General features: G+C 35.4%; 3 protein-coding genes across 4 annotated transcripts; 1 reads left to right on the top strand and 2 right to left on the bottom strand.

The window, feature by feature from the left end:
- Positions 1 to 7,284: 7,284 nt before the first annotated feature.
- Positions 7,285 to 15,515, top strand: LOC122311419. Of its 2 annotated transcripts, XM_043125973.1 has the most exons (3): positions 7,285 to 7,657; positions 8,885 to 9,374; positions 15,059 to 15,515. In XM_043125973.1, the coding sequence occupies exons 1-3, from the start codon at positions 7,338 to 7,340 to the stop codon at positions 15,425 to 15,427; spliced, it is 1,179 nt and encodes a 392-aa protein (XP_042981907.1). In that variant the 5' UTR covers positions 7,285 to 7,337; the 3' UTR covers positions 15,428 to 15,515. The 2 variants fall into 2 exon arrangements, with proteins under 2 accessions (XP_042981907.1, XP_042981908.1); XM_043125974.1 differs by lacking the exons at positions 7,285 to 7,657; positions 8,885 to 9,374 and adding an exon at positions 12,932 to 13,346 and having other exon boundaries at positions 14,569 to 15,515.
- A 305-nt stretch (positions 15,516 to 15,820) lies between these two features.
- On the bottom strand, positions 15,821 to 17,095 carry LOC122310101. Its single transcript, XM_043123986.1, has 2 exons — positions 16,843 to 17,095; positions 15,821 to 16,722 (listed from the first exon to the last, which is right to left on the bottom strand). The coding sequence occupies exons 1-2, from the start codon at positions 17,093 to 17,095 to the stop codon at positions 15,821 to 15,823; spliced, it is 1,155 nt and encodes a 384-aa protein (XP_042979920.1).
- Positions 17,096 to 18,829: 1,734 nt separating this feature from the next.
- On the bottom strand, positions 18,830 to 19,963 carry LOC122310099. Its single transcript, XM_043123985.1, has one exon. The coding sequence runs from the start codon at positions 19,961 to 19,963 to the stop codon at positions 18,830 to 18,832; it is 1,134 nt and encodes a 377-aa protein (XP_042979919.1).
- Between the last annotated feature and the right edge of the window lie 2,029 nt (positions 19,964 to 21,992).

Here is a 21,992-nt window from a genome sequence, read left to right as displayed (position 1 = left end):
CAACATGCCTAATGAATCAACAACTCAAATCCCAGATAACATGGAAAAAGAAATGCTAGCATTAAGGCATTATGATAACAAGTTGGGAGGATAGTATTATTATTATTTTTTTGATAAGTGGGAGGATAGTATTATTCAGTTTAAGATTTGTACTAGTTACAGATTCATCTTTACAATAATTTTTCAGAATCATTCAGGAGCTTTTTTCTTTATCATCATCATCATCAAATGCACTATTATTATTTACTTTTTGGATTATCTGAATGGGGCCCAATGCAGAATGACCGGACTTCTTGCAAGCATTACATAATATATAAATGGAATGACATGTGTAAACATTCCTATTAATTAATGCTACAAAATTATTTAAGGTGATTGGCTCTAGCTAAGAGCCAAGACGTACGGGTGCTTTCACTAATTCGTGTCAACTCCAAAAGTCTTCTGTTTGGGAAATATAAGCAAACTTCTTCATACAATTTTATGCACATAGAACTTCATTAATTAGTAGCAAAAGTTTTGCAGCTGAACTAGTAGCAAAACTTGCAGTAGAGACTATAACAGAGCTTGCAGTTTTGAAGATTTCTAGATTAGAGACAGCTAAATTTAACACCAATGATGGGCTGATGAACTGGTTATCAAAACTGAATAGATTCCTTCTAGTCCAGAGTGGATTTCAGATTTCATATATCAGATCCAAACTGCCACTATCCAACCTGTCAAGAAAATCAGACCACAAACTTGCAAAATCAGCTTAACTCCCAAGCCATTTCTTAACAGGACTATCTCTATCCCCCCACACATCTGAAGCTACTGAACATTCCCACAATATATGTAAAACAGTAACTTCCTCCATATTATATATGGGACATTTAGAAGAACCTATAATTAGGAATTTCTTAACAAGGTTTGAGCATTGCAATTGCTAAATCACATTAAGTAGTGACTGCAGAGATGTCAATGTGCAGACAAAATAAAAGGGACTGGTGCAAAGTTGCCTTTGTGCAATAATATTAGTTCCTTCTCCCAAAAACTAATAAAAACAACACATTAGTTGACAATAATGTACATCGGCAAAGACCTCAATAAGATTTAATAAGTTGAGCTTTTTGAGCTGTCAAAGTGCATATCTGACTATAGGGGAAGCTAGTGTATAAAAATATTTAGCCAATTGCAATGGTTTTTAAAAAAGCCGAACCTCTTACACAAGTTTCTCTGGAGTGTTACTTCATGTCAAGGTCCATCATACCATACTCAACTTGGTGATCATTTTATAGTATTAGGCTAATGTTTCTGATATATAAATATCCAGTCTATATGTGCACACATACTTGTGATTTAAATGCTTAATTAATAGACCAAGCATTACTTTGAGGTGCACTTTCTATAGAGTCAGATACTGCATCAAAAGGAGAGTGCAACTGTATCTTCCAATGAATTCAGTCAGTCCTCTCAATGATAGCATTCCTTTGACATTTTCCAGCAAATGTTTTATGAAAAGAAAAAGTAAATAGAGGTGTTTAGAAGATAATGTGACTATTAGCATTATAAGGATGGTAAGCAATTACATGCACATTAATAAAAATGATGGTATGCAAATAGTGGAAGACTTGTATGTCTTCCCCAGCAATACCCCTAATTTCTTGTGAAGTGATGAGTGGAAACAAAATTAGGTAGATGATGATAAATAGATTCCATTAGCAAGTGTTGGCTAACAAATCTATATAGAACATGGACATTCTAGATAGATTTGTCAACATTGGACTACCTATCTTAAAGTCTAAATATTAATAAAATGAGCATAAGTTGCATGCATATTTGCTTCAATTTTTTTAATATGTTACAAATAGACTTCACATATTAGTTAATAAATTAGTTAAATAAATTAGTAGTTAACCAGCCAATAAAAACTGAAGTTTCTTTTTAATGATTGACATTGTTGCTCCAAATGAATCCAACATTTTCTCTAACTGGCTCTTTGAGTGGGTAGGTAAAAACATTTTGTAAGATTAGAAGGCTAATAAATTCAAGAAAAAACAACTGCCAACACAAAAATAAATGAAAATAGTAGGTAAAGGATATTAAATAGCATGCACTTAAAGTAGGACTAAAGGGCTCCCCTTTAGTGTGTATGCAGATGTGCAGACACACTTTAAGAACAAGTTAGGCTCCACAAATGCATTAGCATAATCTATAAAACAGTATCATCTTGGAAGTCATTATTTTATAAATTAATAAAAAGAATTAAGAGATAATGTCGACAAATGGAAGTTGCATTAACATGATACATTCAACACTCAATCATTGGCCAATTTGAAGTAAGAAATGGTTTAGAAGTCAAACAACAGAAGCATGCATGAGAGAACAAAACATGTAAATGGAAAATGCAAACAAAAGTGAAAGCAGATGGTGTTTTATAGCTACATGTGAAGGAGAGTCAAATCCACAATTAGAGTTATACCTGAGGCCATTATTTCTAAATTATATGCACAGTTGGTCCATTCTCAAACTCAAAATCATAATCAACATACATAGAAACCTCCTTTGTGCATTATGCCTACCAAAACAACATATGTATGCTGGAACATTTTGGAATGAATGTAGCTAATGATAGAATAGCATAAGTAATTATTGGCCTATTGCTGAAAAAGAAAACGTTCAAAAAACTTCAACGCTAACCCAATTAAGATGTGATAAATAAATGCAGTACTAGTGAGTAGCTCTCTTTAGCTAACATCCAAATTATTGGCCTTGATCCCCTTGGATCCCCTCTCTAAAATAATTAAAATCAAAAAGTCATTGAACATGGACTGGTTAGACAGGGAGAAAGAGAAAATAATTATCCTTGTTTTAATTTTTATTCAGTTGTTTAAGGCAAGGTACCCTATGTTGATAAGGTAATTTTAGTATACCAATATGATCCTAGTGTATAATCTTCTCTTTAGTGCTGTCAGTAGCATATTATGGGTGTCTAACCATGGTCATCTACAGCTCATTGGTCCCCACCTCCCAAATTTTAAAAAATAATGGATCGTTAAGGGATGATCTTGTAAAGTCTGTTCCCCTTTGAACATAAAATTGATTTTCAGTGTTTATGAAACTGAAGTCACTAGCTCATCACAAATGATTCTTTCTGGTTCATAATAATTTTTTCCACTTTCTAAAAACAAAGAAAAAAAATTGCACAAGAGTTTAAGCAATATATAATATAATTATTTCCACAGGCATCCTTTGTGTTTTTTCAAATCAACTAATCATGGTGACCATATACAGAATTCACAGCCTTTTGTACCCAAATGAATCACTCCCATAACTACAATTGAAAACTAGTGGGGTAACTAGATCACAGCTTTTCCATCTCATTACTAAAGTCTGAAACTAGCAAAAAAACCAGCAGGGGAATACTCAGCTTGTCTAAATACGCATGTCGAGTTTTGGGGCCAGGATGGGAAAAAAAAGTTTGGTAGTACCAATACCAGAGCAGCTTATTACACTTATCAGATATTAAGAGTCAGGTTAGGTTAATAAGTCTCTTTAATTTACCAAATGAGTTGCAAAAGAATAAAATGTTAGTAATATGAGAAATTAGGCCCTGCAGTCAAGTCTTCTCCACCCACAATACCATAACCAGCAACATCCCACGTCTCACACAATCCATATAGCAACCCAAACAGCCACACTACCAAGTTTTCTCCGCCCACAACACTCCAAATCAGAGGCTATTACACATCAACGTAACCAAGAAGTCAAAACACTAATGTTTCTTACACAACCAGAACCAAAGCAACTTTCTAAATGGTACTAATGTACAAGTCACAAAAACAATAGTATAAATACGAAACTGGTTAATGGACTTTCTTACCCAAATTTCCTTGTAGTGAATACAGTGAAATCAATAGTGAAAATAAGGGGACACTTACGACGGTTCCTAGATTTGTGATGGTGTGCACGATGGGGTAGACCGAATCGGGCAACTGGTGTGGCGGCTCGACAACTAGAACGAATGGGAGAGAGAGAGAGAGAGAGAGAGAGGTTTTGGGCAGCGTTCAACGGTGACACCCATGTGCGTCTGCTCGAGGTGGCTACTACTCACGGCGGCTCTATGGTCGCTGGCGGTGGTTGGTGAGAGAGACGGGGAGGGGGGAAGACAAGGCAGGGTCACGGGCAGGGGGCTTGGGGGTGTTTGCGCAGAAGTGGAAATAGGTTAGGGGCAAGGGAAAGAAGAAGGTAAAGGGAAAAAAAAAAAACAAAAAACAAAACGGGGAGAAGGTTATTCGGGGAAAGGGAAAAAAATAAAGGGGAGAAATTTAAGTTTTATATTTTGAACTTGTGTGTGGTGGAGTAAATTGTAGCAAATAATTAAATTTAACTCTATTAAAATTAGTGACAACTGAATGTCATTGTAAAATATTAAGAAAGTGTCGAAATTGACTTTTTTTGGTCTTAAAATATTTGTGGCAATATGCTTTTGTTGAAAAAAATTGATTTTAGTCACGATTGCATTAATTTTTTTTCGAAAGATTAATGTTGTTGGTAAATGTAAGTATTTACGGCAAGTTATAAGTTGCTGAAAAAATAGTCATAGCAAAAGGCCGAATATGTTGTAGTGAAGCTTGAAAGAATGTCACAAACCTCTTACCAAACCAGACTTGATCCTAAGGATTTGTGTAAATATGTTGATGTCACTAGAAGAAGATTCCTCAGAGGTTGACTGTAGCTCAATTATTTTTTGTTACAATAATTAGGAAAAAAATATACAATAAGTAACATATTAAATAAAATAGTAAGAAAACATAATACCCATTCATATGTTGGCATAATTTATTCACATAAAATGATCTCACTTATATAATTATCTTTGGCGACAAGATTAATCAACTTGCTGTGTGCATCAATGTGAGTAGCTGCATAGACATGAACGATGAAGAAATTTTCAAGATTATCGTATTTCTAGCAAAACCACAGTAGTAATTTTAAAAAATCATGTTAGTACTTAAATAAGGAATATGATAAAAAATACTGAATTTTAATAAGTAACTACTATTTTATAGGCAAGGCGTTGGAATGATCTTGAACCAGTGCAATGTGTGATTGTCAAATACGTTCTATTATGTGCATTGATATAATTTAAATGATGCAGGAGAAATTATAAATGTTAAATATAATCAGTGAAACCAATATTACTGTAAATAAGTTATAGGGAAAAAATCTAGAATACCTAATAATCCGAAATTGGAAAAAGATCACAACATTTCCTCTAATCGTCTAACTTCATTTTTTGAAAAGGGGATTGAGCAACCTCTTTCAACATCTCAAATTTGACATGGTCATGACATCGTCCTTTGTGGCACCGAAATAATGTAGTTATCAACTCATTCACAATTTGTACGTACTCGTGATGGTCAAAATTTAGAAACTCACTAGTACATGACTCCAAATGTGATTCTTAACTTCAGTCGGTACATCTCGTCAAGACCGCACATAAAATCATAAAATGGCACATAAGCTGAGATTAGTGTTCCAACATAGGAGGAAAGCAATACCGCACTATCATCCACACCCCCAGTGAAGTTATGAGGATGTTGACTTTGATTTTCCCATGCCTTCTATTTTTTTCTAGAGCCAAGTCATGTGTTAAGCCATGACCATGACGTGACAAGGCATCAGCTAATATATTTAAAATTATAAACCAATCTTCCCAAGTAATCAAATATAATTAATTATTAATAAGAATTTTCTTACCAGTAGGTGTGGACTGTCCATTTGCCTCTTGTGTATCAACTTGATCAGGACTGGAACCCTTAGTTGGGGAGTTTTCAACCGATTCAAGACTTAGCGGACGTAGCACATTTCTTCGTTGTCGTTTTGGTGGTATCCTTGGAAAACATTATTATTCTCAATGAAGTAATTTGGAAATAATTATAAAAAATATAATAGCCTAATCTATGTAAATAAAACATTTAGTACTTTTATTCTTCATCTATAGATGTATTTTCCATGCTTGTTTCCGAATATCCTTCAATAACATCTTCGTAACTTCCTTCCTCATCATCTTCTTCTTCATTTTCTTCATAAGTTCTTCTGACTCTTCTTCTTCTTGTTGTTTTGATTCTTCTGATTCAGCAAAATCTTCAACTGAATGATCATTTAATACGGATGGAACGTCATCTCTACATAAGGGTAATAGTTCGAGTGCACCAAGGTCAATAAATAATTAATAGCCTCCATCTTCCTGGTAGGTCTTTATAATCAGAGTGTCATTTTCATCTTTACTATAATTATGAGGAATAAACTTTCGTACGACTTGTCAAATTATCTCTCTACTAGCTTCATTGGCTCACTTCATTAGATCAATCAAGTAATAAACTTGGGTCACTTGACAAGTCAATTCAAACATAATGTTAGATACACATTGAGTCCCAAATGTACGTTGTAGTGTGATTTTTTATGATAAAATAATGTTAGATACATTCCTAATAATTTGCAAAAGTCTGCATTCTATTTTAAAAAAAAAAAAAAAACAAACAAAAAAAAAAAATTTATAAAAAAAATAATTTCTTATATGATCCGGTTCTAGATCTCCATTCAATACATTAGGCGTATAAGCCAAGAAAGAAGAACGCGCAGACAGGAAGAGCCCTAAAAGTCAATTCCTCCGTAACTTGGTCGGAGCCATTAGCTGTTCAACTCTGGACTCTTCTGCAAGTTCCAAAGTCTCCACGTTTTTAATAATAATAAAGGAAATGCTAGGATACCCTTCCCTGTGCCCCTCAAAGTGATAACTGGTTACAAAATTTTTTTTTTATAATTTTCTTTTTGTTTAGTGATTAAGGAAGTGATTTTAAGTGTATTGATATTTTTTTTATATTTTTTAAAAATATTTAAATATATTAAAAAAATCTAAAAAAAAAAAAAATTGACCGTGCGGTCAAATGAAGCGGTGCACTTTGGGCGGCAGAGTAGCACCGTCCTAATAATAATAAGCTGCCACATTGCCCATTGAATGGCATGCACGCGGCATGGATTTATTGTTTTTTACTTTGCTTAGCCACGGAACATTTTTAAATGAAAATTTTAAGTTTTAAAATTAAATATTAAAATATTATATTTTAATATTATTATTATATTGAGATTTAAAAAAATTAAAAAAAAGTTAAATTATTTATTATATTTTATATAAAAATTTAAAAAAATTATAATAATGAGATAAAAATTTTATATTTGAGATAAAAATTTATTGGACAAGCAGATAATACATGAAAAATCTATAAATCATCAACCACATATACAAAGAAAGTAGAGAGTTGCAGGGGGAAAGATATCCTGAGAACATCATCAATATGTATGTGACAAAGTTTCTTTCTGACCACCAAAAGGATCCTTCTTCCCTCTTCCTGCCACCCCCTGAAGGCCCAGACTCCGGTGTTCTGGTCATCCAAGATGAAGAAGCCGAGCCTACTTGTTGCTTCGGATTGTGCAAGAGTCATACGATCACGGACCTGCCTTTCCCTCAGAACAAGAAACTCACGCTCCGGTATTCAACAGGAAGCGGCCAGGACAGTCATGTTGAGCACTTTTACGCTGCCTTGATTCCGGTTCTTAATCAGCCACTGTCTTCCAATCGGTACTATGCCATAAAGACACGCGGGAGGCATAAAGGGTATGTTTGCATGCATGTAATTAATTTTCAATTGCCAAGATATGTAATCAGGCTGAATATATAGTTTTTCTCCCATATGTGATATGCTAGTACAAATACAGAAAGAGAAACAATCGAGAGAAAGGTTGATGAGGCAGAAACTTTCTGCTATCTTGAATTCATTGAATCAATCCTTTTACAGACTACTGCAGCTTTATACAAAAAAGGAAAAGGAATATTAACAAACCAAAAGAATCAGAAGAATTCTGTACAGCTACGTAACAAACTTTAAAATTACATAAAGATACATGACAGAATGGCAAAAAGAAGGTCCTTAGGGTAAATAAACACGGACTACAGCATGTATTCTGCACATTGGATGCAGATTGAGCCTGCATATCAGGATCCTTGAATTGTCCCCGATCAGCAAGTACTTCTTCATTATCTGAGCCTTGAGTCGTATGCTGTGTATGCTGCTATAATAGTTTTCATGGATGCTTTTATCTTATCTGACATATATGGTGACTCAAAATTTTCATTTTGTAGTTGGGGCCCTGGATATTTTAAAACCTTTTCCATAAATTTGTGTTAGTCACTGGTTATTTTATTATTGATCGGATTATAGTATTCGAGTTAATTAGATGGTATTGCTAGGTGGTGGTTGTGCTTGAACATTCATGGCTAGCTTGTAATATAAAATAAATGACTGCTAGCTCATTGATGCAACCTTCGTGGAGGAGGAAGCAGGAAGGAGGAAGAAGGAAGAAGAATATGATCTCTAGCAAAAGTCCACTCTCTCTCTCTCTCTCTCTCTCTCTCTCTCTCTCTCTCTCTCTCTCTCTCTCTCTCTCTCTCTCTCTCTCTCTCCTTTTTTTAGTCATTGCCCTTTCTTCCTTAATGTGCCCTATCGTATCAGCTTTATCCTCTCTTTTCAACTTTAAATCACTTCATTGTTTTATTTCTCCACCTTAGCAGGTTTTCGTCTCTTCCTCTTTACACTCTGGCTTTTTATTCTTTCATGGGTTGGACTAATTCTATCCTTTTATCAGAATTTATCCCCAAAAAACTTAAGAGATTTAAATTAATTCACTGGCTATAGCTATATATCAAGCTAGAACAAAGGTATATGTAATTTTAATTCAAGTTCGATTAATCTAATTAACGGATCAAACTCAAAGTTATGAATTTTATCATGTAAGTTGATCCTGAATTGCTTATGAATAATTCTCGTTCAAAATCGTCTTGTAGGGAAGCATATGCAAATTCCAAGGAAGATGACAAGGGAACCTGTTGCTGCTTCAACTATATTAAGGATGTACCGCCAAGACCTTTGGATCCCAACGAGATGCACCAGCAATTCGAGATTCATCCCAACGAAACTTCATGTGGAAGGTCTGGTTTTGTTGCCAAACCCATAGCTCCAGATGGATTCCTTCCACGGTTCCTCGCAAATAAAGGGTGGCAAGTGCATACCTCAACTCCCCAGAATTTCAGTTTAGGTGAAGCATCGGGCCTAGACACTACCCTCCGAGCTCGCCTCCCGGATTTCAGTTTCCCGCTATCGTATAAGAGTTCTCAAAACGTAGTTGTTGGAAGGTGGTATTCTCCTTTCATGTTTATAAGGGAAGGAACACCGAAAGATCAAATGACCAGATCGATGTACTACGAGATAAGCCTGGAGCAAAAATGGGAACAAGTATTTTCATGTGAAAAGAGTGAGAGCCAAGGCAATGCTGTGGTTGTGGAGACTGCTGTTCGATACCTCGTCTGTTTATATATTTTTGTGTATATCGTGGTGGTGCAATTCTAAAAAATAAAAGACATAATATTTCTAATGTAATGTTAAAGTGAAGTCAATCATTTTTTTATTAATGGGATTACCACCTAGTAATTAGTCTTAGAAAAATGAAACAAGCCTGCTTGCATACTAGGCTTGCTCTGTATACAAATATACAGATATAACATTAAGGAAAATGATACATATATAATTATTTTTATAATTCTATATACAATTATGTTTCAAATGATAGGTATTTTTATAAAATAACTTATAAAAATAATTTCAGAATATTATTATATAAAAAATTGTACGTGTATAGTTACACTCGTTAATATATCTATCTATTTTTTGAAATTATACCACTAATTGAACCATACAATTAGAAATAATTTATATTTGACTTTTTTTTTTTTTCTTTTAGACAATCAAGTTACCAGACTTGTTTTGTTATTTTTCGGCTTTTAAGAATGGACGAAGAGCACTCTGAGTGGTTCTTTTATCCTATCATTAAAAATATATTATTACAATCTATTTTTTTTTATTTTACATATTGACTTTTACAATAAATTATATATCAGTTTATCTATTTTTTTTACTATATCATTTAAATATTTTATTTATTTATTTTTAATAAAATATTTTTTTAATATTCTACCTTGCATCAACCGAGCCTTTGTCCACTCAGAATAAGTAACTCATGTCACTTTATTTTTGGCACTGAGTGCGGTGCACGGGCAAATGTTAGCAGACATATGCACCTTTCGTAGCCAAACAATTATTTGGTGGTTGGTGGCTGAAAGTACGATGAAAAAGAGGTTTTTAATTTTGAGATATTTTCTATAATTTTTCAAAGTTACCCAACAGAGCGATCTATAAAAAGTTTGAGCAATCTATAAATTCTTGTTTTATTGGTAGGTTCACCCACAATGGGGAAGTCCTTGATGAAATCATTTCCCCGCTTCGAGGATAAACGATTAGCATTAGCACTGGTATTTGAATTTGGAGGGAGGCGAGAACGATACACGAGGAATAGAGGACACGCTTAACAGCATTTTCATTAGATTATGCAAATACATATCTAATAGAGTATTTAGCTAATAGAGTTTCAAAATGTGTACCATTGGATTATACAAATGTAAAATGGATAACTTTTTGCTATAATAAATTAGTATTATGGATCAAATTTAATAGACACTGTAGTGTAATCAAAGATTCAAAGGGAATATTTTTTTCCTTCTTTTCACTCGATTTTGGCTTCTATCGATCTCTGTCTCTCTTTTTAATTTCTTCCTACGTGTTCTTCCCCTTTTTCGATATTCTTAATTTTTTTTTAGTTCTTTTTTTTCTTACTTCCTACCATGAATGGGTTACAAAAGTTTTTTGAGAATATTATTACTAATTAATATATAATCGGTAAGATGGTAAAATATGATAAAATTAAATAAAATAAAATTTAAAAAAAAAGAAATTAATATTATTTTATTATTATATAAATAATATGTAGATAATCCAATGTAGAGATTGGATATGAATAGAATAGACAAAGATAAATTCATGTTATATTAGCTAAAATTTAAGTTTGGCTTTGACTATTCTAATAAGAGGTTTTGACTAAATCCAAAGCCATTCAATATATTAATCCACATTGAACTATCCATTACAAAGTTAAAATAATAATATTATATTATGCATTTTAATAAAAAAATTTAATAATTTTTTTTTATATTTTGCAAATAAACTCCAATGTTAATTAATATCCATATTTTGCAAAATGGAGATCAATTTATCTTACCGAAAATTACTATTGAAAATTCTGTCTTCACAACACTATCCAATACATGCACAAAACTATCTAATGGGATATTTTTTGGATAAGGTTTTTAATTCTTTTTTTCATATGAAACATAGAATATTAAACAAAACTACAATGGACTACAAGCGCAAAAGATACATGTAGTCGGGTAAAAGAATATACAATAAGAATTCATGATGATGGTTTGTAGACAAAGTCTTGTGAAGACGTGCCATGGTGGGATGAAGAAATTTCTTAATAAAAAATAGCTTTTGGAGATGAACAATCATGTTGAGCTAATTGGTGAAGCTTTTGGAGTTACTGTAGTTAAAAAGTGGAGCTGAGGGCTTTTAACTAGTCCAATACAAACCATTTCAACAATAATTAGGTAAAATTTAAAGATACATTGGCATATGGCTTGGCCAATGCCATTGCTATAACAAAGTAGGATAGTTTGAATTTTTGTTATTTCTCCCCCTTAAAAGGGAAAGTGTTGCCTGAAATATTTTTTATATAGAATTACTTAAGGTAATACATTTTGTACAACTAAAAGGAAAGATTACAAGAAACTTAGGCGAAGTTTGATTTGGCAAACCTTTTATATCATCTTATTTTATATTACTTCATTTAAATATCTAAATGCCAATATAACTATTTTTTAGTTTCAAATTTTCAAATTTTTGACTTTTTCATTTAATCATTACTTAATCATTATAGTTTTTCTAAACTTTTAAACAAAATATAAAAAATAATTCAATTTTTTCAAATTTTAAAACAAAAATAATATTAAAAAATTATACTTTAACTTTCTTTCAGTTTTATAATTTTCTTATTCAACTTGTTTTCTCTCATTTTTCAAAATTCAATAAATAAATTATCTTACTATTCACATATTTTTCTTCTGATTTATGTAACCAAATGAAGACCTAATTTCTAGCCATTTGAGTGATTTTGAGAGTATGTTTTGGCATCTGGACAAGTGAAGGTATTGTAAAAAGATAAATGACTTGTACAAATCTCAAATAGATAAGCTCTTGTAAAAAAATAGATTTCACCTAAAAAAAAGTATAATAAAAATTATTCTCCCTTAGTGAGATCCCTTTTTCTACAAAGAGCTTGATTTGTCTACCTAGCATTACTCTAGCAAGAATCCTTGTTGGATGATTGTTTGTCAAGAACCATAAGAGAAAAATTAAAATAACAAATACAATCAATCATACATGACGATATAAGATTTATGTAATCATTTGAACTGTCACCCAACACATTGAGTCCCGAACGTACGTTGTAGTGTGATTTTTTATGATAAAATAATGTTAGATACATTCCTAATGATTTACGAAAGTCCGCATTCTATTTTAAAATATGGTTTATAAAAAATTTAATTTCTTTTATGATCCGGTTCCAGATCTCCATTCAATACATTAGGCACATAAGCCAGTAAGAAGAACGCGCACACAGGAAGTCCTAAGAGTCAATTCCTACGTAACTTGGTCGGAGTTAGCTGTTCAACTCTGGCGTCTTCTATAATTCCAAATTCTCCACGTTAGAGCACTGCTGTATCAAAAAAATAAAAAATTATATAAAAATAATAATTTATCCATTAGATCTGATTTTTATAATATGATAAATCACGTTAAACGACGTCTTATTTTATAAACTGCCTCATTGCCCATAGAATGGTATGCACGCGGCATGGATTTATTGTTCTTTACTTAATCTAAAATAATAAACGAAAACTCTGTATAAATCATCAACAACGTATACAAAGAAAGTAGAGAGTTGCAGAGGCAAAGATATCCCGCGAACATCATCAATATGTATGTGACGAAGTTTCTTTCTGACTACCAAAAGGATCCTTCTTCCCTCTTCCTGCCACCCCCTGAAGGCCCAAACTCCGGTGTTCTGGTCATCCAAGATGAAGAAGCCGAGCCTACTTGTTGCTTCGGATTATGCAAGAGTCATATGATCACGGACCTGCCTTTCCCTCAGAACAAGAAACTCACGCTCCGATATTCAACGGGAGTTGGCGATAAGAATCGTGTTGAGAGATTTTACGCTGCCTTGATTCCGGTTCTTAATCAGCCACTGTCTTCCAATCGGTACTATGCCATAAAGACACGCGGGAGGCATATAGGGTATGTTTGCATTCATGTAATTAATTTTCAATTGCCAAGATATAAAATCAGACTGAATATATATTTTTTCTCCCATATGTGATATGCTAGTACAAATACAGAAAGAGAACCAATCGAGAGAAAGGTTGATGAGGCAGAAACTTTCTGCTATCTTGAATTCATTGAATCAATCCTTTTACAGATCGACTACTGCAGCTTTATACAAAAAGGAAAAGGAATATTAACAAACCAAAAGAATCAGAAGAATTCTGTACAGCTACGTAACAAACTTTAAAATTACATAAAGATACATGACAGAATGGTAAAAAGAAGGTCCTTATGGTAAATAAACACGGACTACAACATGTATTCTGCACATTGGATGCAGATTAAGCCTGCATATCAGGATCCTTGAATTGTCCCCGATCAGCAAGTTCTTCATTATCTGAGCCTTGAGTAGTATGCTGTGTATGCTGCTGTAATAGTTTTCATGGATGCTTTTATCTTATCTGACATATATGGTGACTCAAAATTTTCATTTTGTAGTTGGGGCCCTGGATATTTTAAAACCTTTTCCATAAATTTGTGTTAGTCACTGGTTATTTTATTATTGATCGGATTATAGTATTCGAGTTAATTAGATGGTATTGCTAGGTGGTGGTTGTGCTTGAACATTCATGGCTAGCTTGCAATATAAAATAAATGACTGCTAGCTCATTGATGCAACCTTCGTGGAGGAGGAAGCAGCAAGGAGGAAGAAGGAAGAATATGATCTCTAGCAAAAGTCCTCTCTCTCTCTCTCTCTCTCTCTCTCTCTCTCTCTCTCTCTCTCTCTCTCTCTCTCTCTCTCTCTCTCTCTCTCCTTTTTTTAGTCATTGCCCTTTCTTCCTTAATGTGCCCTATCGTATCAGCTTTATCCTCTCTTTTCAACTTTAAATCACTTCATTGTTTTATTTCTCCACCTTAGCAGGTTTTCGTCTCTTCCTCTCTACGCTGTGGCTTTTTATTCTTTCATGGGTTGGACTAATTCTATCCTTTTATCACAATTTATCCCCTAAAAACTTAAGAGATTTAAATTAATTCACTGGCTACAGCTATATATCAAGCTAGAACAAAGGTATATGTAATTTTAATTGTTCGATTAATCTAATTAACGGATCAAACTCAAAGTTATGAATTTTATCATGTAAGTTGATCCTGAATTGCTTATGAATAATTCGACTCGTTCAAAATGGTCTTGTAGGGAAGCATATGCAAATTCCAAGGAAGATGACAAGGGAACCTGTTGCTGCTTCAACTATATTAAGGATGTACCGCCAAGACCTTTGGATCCCAACGAGATGCACCAGCAATTCGAGATTCATCCCAACGAAACTTCATGTGGAAGGTCTGGTTTTGTTGCCAAACCCATAGCTTCAGATGGATTCCTTCCACGGTTCCTCGCAAATAAAGGGTGGCAAGTGCATACCTCAACTCCCCAAAATTTCAGTTTAGGTGAAGCATCGGGCCTAGACACTACCCTCCGAGCTCGCCTCCCGGATTTCAGTTTCCCGCTATCGTGTAAGAGTTCTCAAAACGTAGTTGTTGGAATGTGGTATTCTCCTTTCATGTTTATAAGGGAAGAAACACCGAAAGATCAAATGACCAGATCGATGTACTACGAGATAAGCCTGGAGCAAAAATGGGAACAAGTATTTTCATGTGAAATGAGTGAGAGCCAAGGCAATGCTGTGGTTGTGGAGACTGTTGTTCAGAGAGAAGAGGTGTTGATTGCTGGGATGGAAGTTGTGGATGTGAATGTGGTTGATGGGGTGATGTGGTTCAAGAGCTTTGGCAATGGAGGAGGAGAAGTCAGTGTTGGTTTGAGCATGTTAGTGGTTGAGAGAATGAAGTGGGAGCAGACAAGGGTTGGATGGGTTGGGGGAAATGAGAGGCAAGTGGCACTGAAGAGAGTAGAGGAATTGGGAGGGTCAGCTGGGGAGTGGATCAAGTTTGGTCTTTATGTTCTGGTTGAGAGGTTTGTTGTGAAGAGAATGGATGGAAGCCTGGTATTGACCTATGATTTCAAGCACATTAATCAGGCTCGGGCCAAATGGGAATGAAAGTCACATTAGTTTGTTTTAAAACACTGTAAAACTCTGTTATTCGATACCTCGTTTGTTTATATATATTTGTGTATATCATGGTGCAGTGCGATTCTAACAAATAAAAACATAATATTTCTAATGTAATGTTAAAGTGAAATCAATCATCAATGGGATTACCATCAAGTAATTAGTCTTAGAAAAATGAAACAAGCCTACTTGCATACTAGGTTTGCTCTGTATACAAGTATACAGATATAACATTAAGTAAAATGATACATATATAATTTTTTTTTATAATTCTATATACAATTATGTTTCAAGTGAGATGTATTTTTATAAAAAACTTATAAAAATAATTTTAGAATATTATTTTTTTTTTTTTTTGAAAAAAGATAAATATCATTAAACTCAAAAGGGAATACATTCTTTGTCACTCAAAACAAAAGACATAATCTCACTTGGCCCCTCTTCCATCCAGACTGCTTCAGAGATTAGAAACTTGCCATATTGTGCAGTAGCATGAGCAGCATGATTTGCCTCTCTCTTTACAAACCTCACCCTCCAGGTAGTCTGCCTAGCTAGTAGAAACTGAATGTCTTCAATCAACTGTCTCTGCCACGAGCAGTCTACATGTTGTCCATTGATACTATCAATTACCTGCTTAGCATCACCCTCAAAAATAACATTTGATATCCTTAGATCATGGCATAATTCCATGACCCGAATAAGAGCATAACACTCTGCATGAAAAACAGAAGGAACATGTGCCCTTGGAGCAGAAAGCATAATCTCTGCTTCTCTCCTAGAATCTCTCAACACTCCTCCAATTCCTATAGTGTTGTTATTTTTATCAAATGCTACATCAAAGTTGAAATTATAGCAGTTTGCCCCAGCTGGTTCCCATAATACTCGGACCCTCTCTTGATTCTGCATTCCTGTATCAGCAACTTGCTGTTTCTGCAACAATCCTACCTGTTTGAATATTTCAAGCTCATCTGTAGCATGTTTGTAAATAATAGATGGACTTTGGAATTTGTTATCAAAGACCCACCTATTCCTTCTTTTCCATAACTGATACAACACTACAGCTATCTGGTCCAACTGCTCAGCCTCTAACCTTGTGGACAAATCCCTCCATAGGACAGAAAAGTCCTCATAGGCTATGTGCCATTTCTTCACAGGACTGATTGCTTCACCCCAAACATCTGTTGCGGCAGGACAAGACCAAAGGACATGCAAAATAGTCTCCACCTCTTTAGTGCAAACAGGACAAGACCCATCATTCACAATCTGTTTTCTAGCTAGTATACCTTTCGTAGGAATAATATCATTGAGAGCCCTCCATATAAATAACTTCACCTTTCCAGAAACCTACAAATGCCAAATTTTCCTCTATTGTCCATCCCCACCCCCATTATTGGAAGGCTGACCAAAAGGGTGCCTTCTCAGATCAGTATCCAAGAAATAGGCAGACTTAACAGAAAACCTCCCATTACACGAATTCACCCATATGAGCTTATCATTGTCTCCTCTAATACTAATAGGTAGACTAGCAATCAGTTCAGAATCTTCTTTATTAAACACAGCATCTAACATATTGGTCTGCCATGCTCTATTTTCCACATTAATTAAATCAACCACTTTGGCTTCAGAGTCTAGTAGGTTAATGGGAGTTTGCACCATCTAAGAAATAGGTCTAGGTAACCACCTATCATGCCAAATTCGAATAGTTTCCCCATTCCCAACTCTCCAAACAGAACCAGCCTTCACTAAGCCCAGAACAGACCATAAACTCCTCCAAATGTGAGAAGGAGAAGAACCAATCTTAGAGCCAAGTATAGTACTATGATTATAGTACTTATGTTTGAAAACTTGAGATACCAAAGAGGTGGGTTCCTGTATAAGTCTCCATACTTGCTTAGCTAGCAAAGCTTTATTAAAGCTTACTAAATTTCTGAACCCCAAACCCCCCTTATCTTTCACTTGGCCTAACTTTTCCCAGCTCCTCCAATGGATACCCTTCCCAGGTTTATTGTGGTCCCACCAGAACCGAGATAACATTGCTTCTATCTCCTTTAACAACATACAAGGCATTTTGAACACACTCATGGCATAAGCTGGGATAGCTTGTAGCACACTTTTTATTAAAATCTCTTTTCCTACTGTAGACAGTAGAACAGATTTCCAACTACATATTCTTCTCCATATCTTTTCCTTAAGGCCACGAAAAGTATTGTATTTTGACCTTCCAATCATAGTTGGTAAGCCCAAATACTTATTGTAGTTCCCACAAACCACACCATTAGTAGACTGTGTAATAAGATCTTTAGCTGCTGAATTTGTGTTACTACTAAATAACAGAGAAGTCTTCTGTTTATTAAGAAACTGACCAGATGCACATTCATACTTCCATAATATCTACTCCACATTGAACCATTCTTCTTGTTTGGCCTTACAAAAGATGACACAATCATCAGTAAAGAGAAGATGAATAATCCTCAAACCTCCCCTAGAAGCAGCTACTCCTCTCAAGATTCCATTTCTTTCTGCTTGTTGCATTAAAGAACTCAAACCCTCAGCACAGATGAGAAATAAATATGGTGATAATGGATCTCCTTGTTGAAGCCCTCTTGAAGGATAAATACTGTCTCCTGCAGCCCCATTAACTTTGACTGAATAACTCACTGTTTTGACACAGGCCATAAGTAAACCAGTCCATCTCTCACCAAACCCCAACTTAAGTAGCATAGCCTCCAAGTAGTCCCACTCCACCCTATCATATGCCTTGGACATATCTAATTTAATGGCCATACTTCCCACCTTACTTTTTTGCCTTGACTGTATTGTATGTAACATCTCATAAGCAACCATAATATTATCAGTAATAAGTCTTCCTGGTAAAAAGGCACTTTGGTTCCAAGAAATAATCTTAGAAAGCACCCCTTTCAATCTATTTGCTAATACTTTAGAGATCAGCTTATATAAAACATTACACAAGCTTATAGGTCTGAAATCATGCATAGAAGTAGGAGAGGTTACCTTAGGAACCAAAGCAATGTGAGTATGGTTAAGACCAGAAGGCAACATACCACTGCTCAGAAATTCAAGAACAGCTTGAGACACTTCATCTCCAACCACCTCCCAATGGTCTTGGTAGAAACCAGCACTAAAGCCATCGGGACCAGGTGCCTTAAAAGGTGACATTTGCTTCAAAGGCACATCAACCTCCTCCCTCAGGAATTCCTTATTCAAGTTTAATAGCATGTCATCTGAGATTCTGTTTTCCACTCCACTCAGGACCTAATCAATCATCATTCTTGTAGGAGTAGTCGAAAGGAACACTTTGGAAAAGTGCAACCAAAACCCGTGTGCAATATCACTATTCTTTGTCAGCATCATCTCATCTTCACCTTTAATCTATTTGATAGTATTTTTCTTCCTTCTTTGATTAACACACGCATGATAGAACTTGGTATTCCTATCTCCTTTCTCAAGCCAATGCCTTTTAGCTCTTTGTTTCCATTTATTATCTTCTTGTTCCAACAGAAATTCTATCTCCATTTGCAATTGTTTCTGACTCTGCATGTTGCTAGGTCCCTCATCTCTTTGAAGCTGATTAATGAGTCTTGTCTTTTCCTTAATTGCTTGTAATATGTCCTGGTCAATATGCCTGCTCCACTGCCTTAGTTTCTTACTGCAGGCTTCTAGCTTAGCTTGTACACTAGCTAGCTTAGACCCACTCCCCATCTGCTTCTGCCATTCAGTAGCTACTAGATTACTGCACCCTTCTTCTCGGCTCCAAGTAGCTTCATATTTAAAGCTACGAGGTGCAAATGTTTGTTCACTATTTGCAAAAAGGCAAGAAAGCAAAACTGGCTTATGGTCTGAACAAATAGCAGGAAGAATGTCCACCTGGTAATTGACAAAACCCTCCATCCATTGTTGATTAGCTAACACTCTATCAAGCCTCTCTTTAGTAAAAGATTCATTTTCATGACGATTAGACCATGTGAACTTGTCCCTTCTCCATCCTAAATCAAAAAGAGAACCCTTAACAAGAACCTGTCTAAACAAGTCCATTTGACCCTCACTCCTTACTCTTCCTCCAACTTTTTCATTATTAGTAAGAATTTCATTATAGTCCCCAATGACACAGCACCCCATATCAGTAGGTTTGAAAGAATTCAATAATTCAAAACTACCCTTTCTCTGACTAACCTCAGGATTACCATAAAAACAAGTAAGAAGCCACCGAGAGCCACCTGGTTCATCAGTAATAAAGACATTAATATGTCTTTGGGAATAATTCAGTAATTCCACTTTGACATCCTGCTTCCATAACAGAAGAAGCCCACCACTTCTACCAATAGCCTCAACTACAAGGCACCCTTCATAATTAAGCTTCTTTGCCACCAAGTGAGCCCGTTTATACCATAACTTTGTTTCCATTAAAAACACCACCTCGGGACCTTTTGCCTTGGTTAGAAGGCCAAGACTTTGAATTGTTCGGGGGTTCCCAAGCTCCCGACAGTTCCAACTTAGAATTTTCATAATAATTGGCGGGGCTGGAAACCAGCCTCCGCCAATACTTTAAGAAGATAAGCATCACCCTTGCCTCTCTTTGAAACCACCAACTTAGCTAAAACCTCATCATCCTCATCAACCAACCTCTTCTGACCAGGCAAGTTATCTAGACAAGAGGCAGCTTGTCCTTTGGAGCGAGCTCGTCTCTTCCACTTGTGTGTTCCTTTAGCCGAGGTAGAAAGCTCAGCAGCTTCTTTAGTAGGCACTGCAGGTTGCCTTAAGGCAGAGTGGGTACATGTGGCCAGCAACGTGACATTCTACTCAAGACTATGCATGGAGGCCTCATTCTCATAAACAGGCCCAACCGACATCCCACTATGGCCCACAAGCCCATCCCAGCCCACCACTCCTCCTATACCTCCCTTTTATGTTACAGGGTTAATTTAAAAATCATCTCCCGCTGGCTCAATTGGATTTTGTAGCTCCATAAAGGTCGCAACTAACTTCCTTGATTCTTGCTACTCTTCAATAGTTTGAACTCTCACAGTTGAGTTTTTAACAGTATCTATCTTATCATGAAAATTTGAGTTCGAGCCTCTAATCTCGCTATTATCATAACTGCCACCTTCCTCCATATTTTGTGCCAAGTTTTCCTCAGGTACTAGCAGCCGTTCACCAGCATTTGTACTGCCCATAGAACCTTTCTCCCGATGAGCTGCCGCCGTATGTGCCTGCTTTTCCCCTGCACTGTCATAGCTGGAGGCAACAGATGATCTCCGTTTGAATCCAGGCTCAGCACGAAGCCATGCACCAAACTGCATGGCTGTCTCCCCTTCAATCTCCACCCCTGAACCTTCTTTCTGACAGGCCATATCGACATGACTTAAACATCCGCATTTAAAACAAATACGAGGAAGTTTTTCATATTGAAATTGTACCCATAACTTCCTGCCATATGAGTTAACAAACCGTCCCCGAGCAATCGGTTTGTGTAAGGAAACCTCTAACTTCACCCTCAGGAATTTTCCCCACCCTACGCCATCTTCTGCAGTATCAACTTCAATCACTCTTCCCACTGATTGCCCAATTAGCAATCCATAATCCCTTGTCATTTGTCCCAACGCCAGGTTGTGAAACTGAACCCAAAAAACTTCAGACTCGAAAGTGATATGTGAGGGTTGTACAGTCCTATCATACTGTCGAAGTGCAAATAGGCCATTGTCAAACAGCCATGGTCTACCCTCCAGGATTCTATCTTTGTCTGCATGAGTAGCAAAGGTCAACACGAATGTGTTTTTTGCTACTTCCTGAAATTCTGCACACTGGCTAATCTTCCATATTTTCCCCATAGAATGACTGACTATCTCCTTCCCTACTGCACGATCCAGACAAATCCTTTCTATTAGACTCCGTTCACCCTTTCTTTGCACATCCTCAGCCTCCCCGAAAGGGATATCCAGAACCACCTCTTCCTCCTCGGACAACCGTAATTTATTCCAACGATTTTCCAACTCATCCATAATGACACTCACTCAGCACGCTCACAGAAGCAATACTCCAAACTCCACCTCTGAGATCGCCTAGCAACTAGGAAACTCAGAGAAAAGACTGTCTTTCACACAATTTTAGAATATTATTATATAAAAAATTGTACGTGTATCGTTACACTTTTAATATATCTGTCTATTTTTTGAGATTATACCGACTAATTGAACCATAGAATTAGGAATAATTTATATTTGACTTTTTTTTTTCCTTTTAGATAATCAAGTTACCAGACTTGTTTTGTTATTTTTCGGTTTTTAGAAATGGACAAAGAGCACTTTCAATGGTTCTTTTATCCTATTATTCAAAATACATCATTAAAATCTATTTTTTTATTTTATATATTAATTTTTATAATAAATTATACATCAGTTTATCTATTTTTTTTTATAATATCATTTGAATATTTTTTTAATTTATTTTTAATAAAATATTTTTTAATATTCTACCTTACATCAACCGAGCCTTTGTCCACACAGAATAAGTAAGTCATGTCATTTTAGTTTTGGCA

Source organism: Carya illinoinensis, chromosome 5 (genome assembly GCF_018687715.1).
Source record: "Carya illinoinensis cultivar Pawnee chromosome 5, C.illinoinensisPawnee_v1, whole genome shotgun sequence".
Taxonomy (NCBI): domain Eukaryota; kingdom Viridiplantae; phylum Streptophyta; class Magnoliopsida; order Fagales; family Juglandaceae; genus Carya; species Carya illinoinensis.
Note: the sequence above shows the minus strand (reverse complement) of the source record. Positions and strands in the feature narration are given on the sequence as shown.

Excerpts from the sequence above, each read along its gene's own strand:
- LOC122311419 (XM_043125973.1), top strand. The coding sequence starts at position 7,338 with ATGTATGTGACAAAGTTTCTTTCTGACCACCAAAAGGATCCTTCTTCC. Across the intron at positions 7,658-8,884 it reads ACACGCGGGAGGCATAAAGG|GGAAGCATATGCAAATTCCA; the intron begins GTATGTTTGCAT and ends ATCGTCTTGTAG. Across the intron at positions 9,375-15,058 it reads AGAGCCAAGGCAATGCTGTG|GTTGTGGAGACTGTTGTTCA; the intron begins GTTGTGGAGACT and ends GGCAATGCTGTG.
- LOC122310101 (XM_043123986.1), bottom strand. The coding sequence starts at position 17,095 with ATGGTGCAAACTCCCATTAACCTACTAGACTCTGAAGCCAAAGTGGTT. Across the intron at positions 16,723-16,842 it reads TCTGAGAAGGCACCCTTTTG|GTATACTAGCTAGAAAACAG; the intron begins GTCAGCCTTCCA and ends TTCCTACGAAAG.
- LOC122310099 (XM_043123985.1), bottom strand. The coding sequence starts at position 19,963 with ATGAAAATTCTAAGTTGGAACTGTCGGGAGCTTGGGAACCCCCGAACA.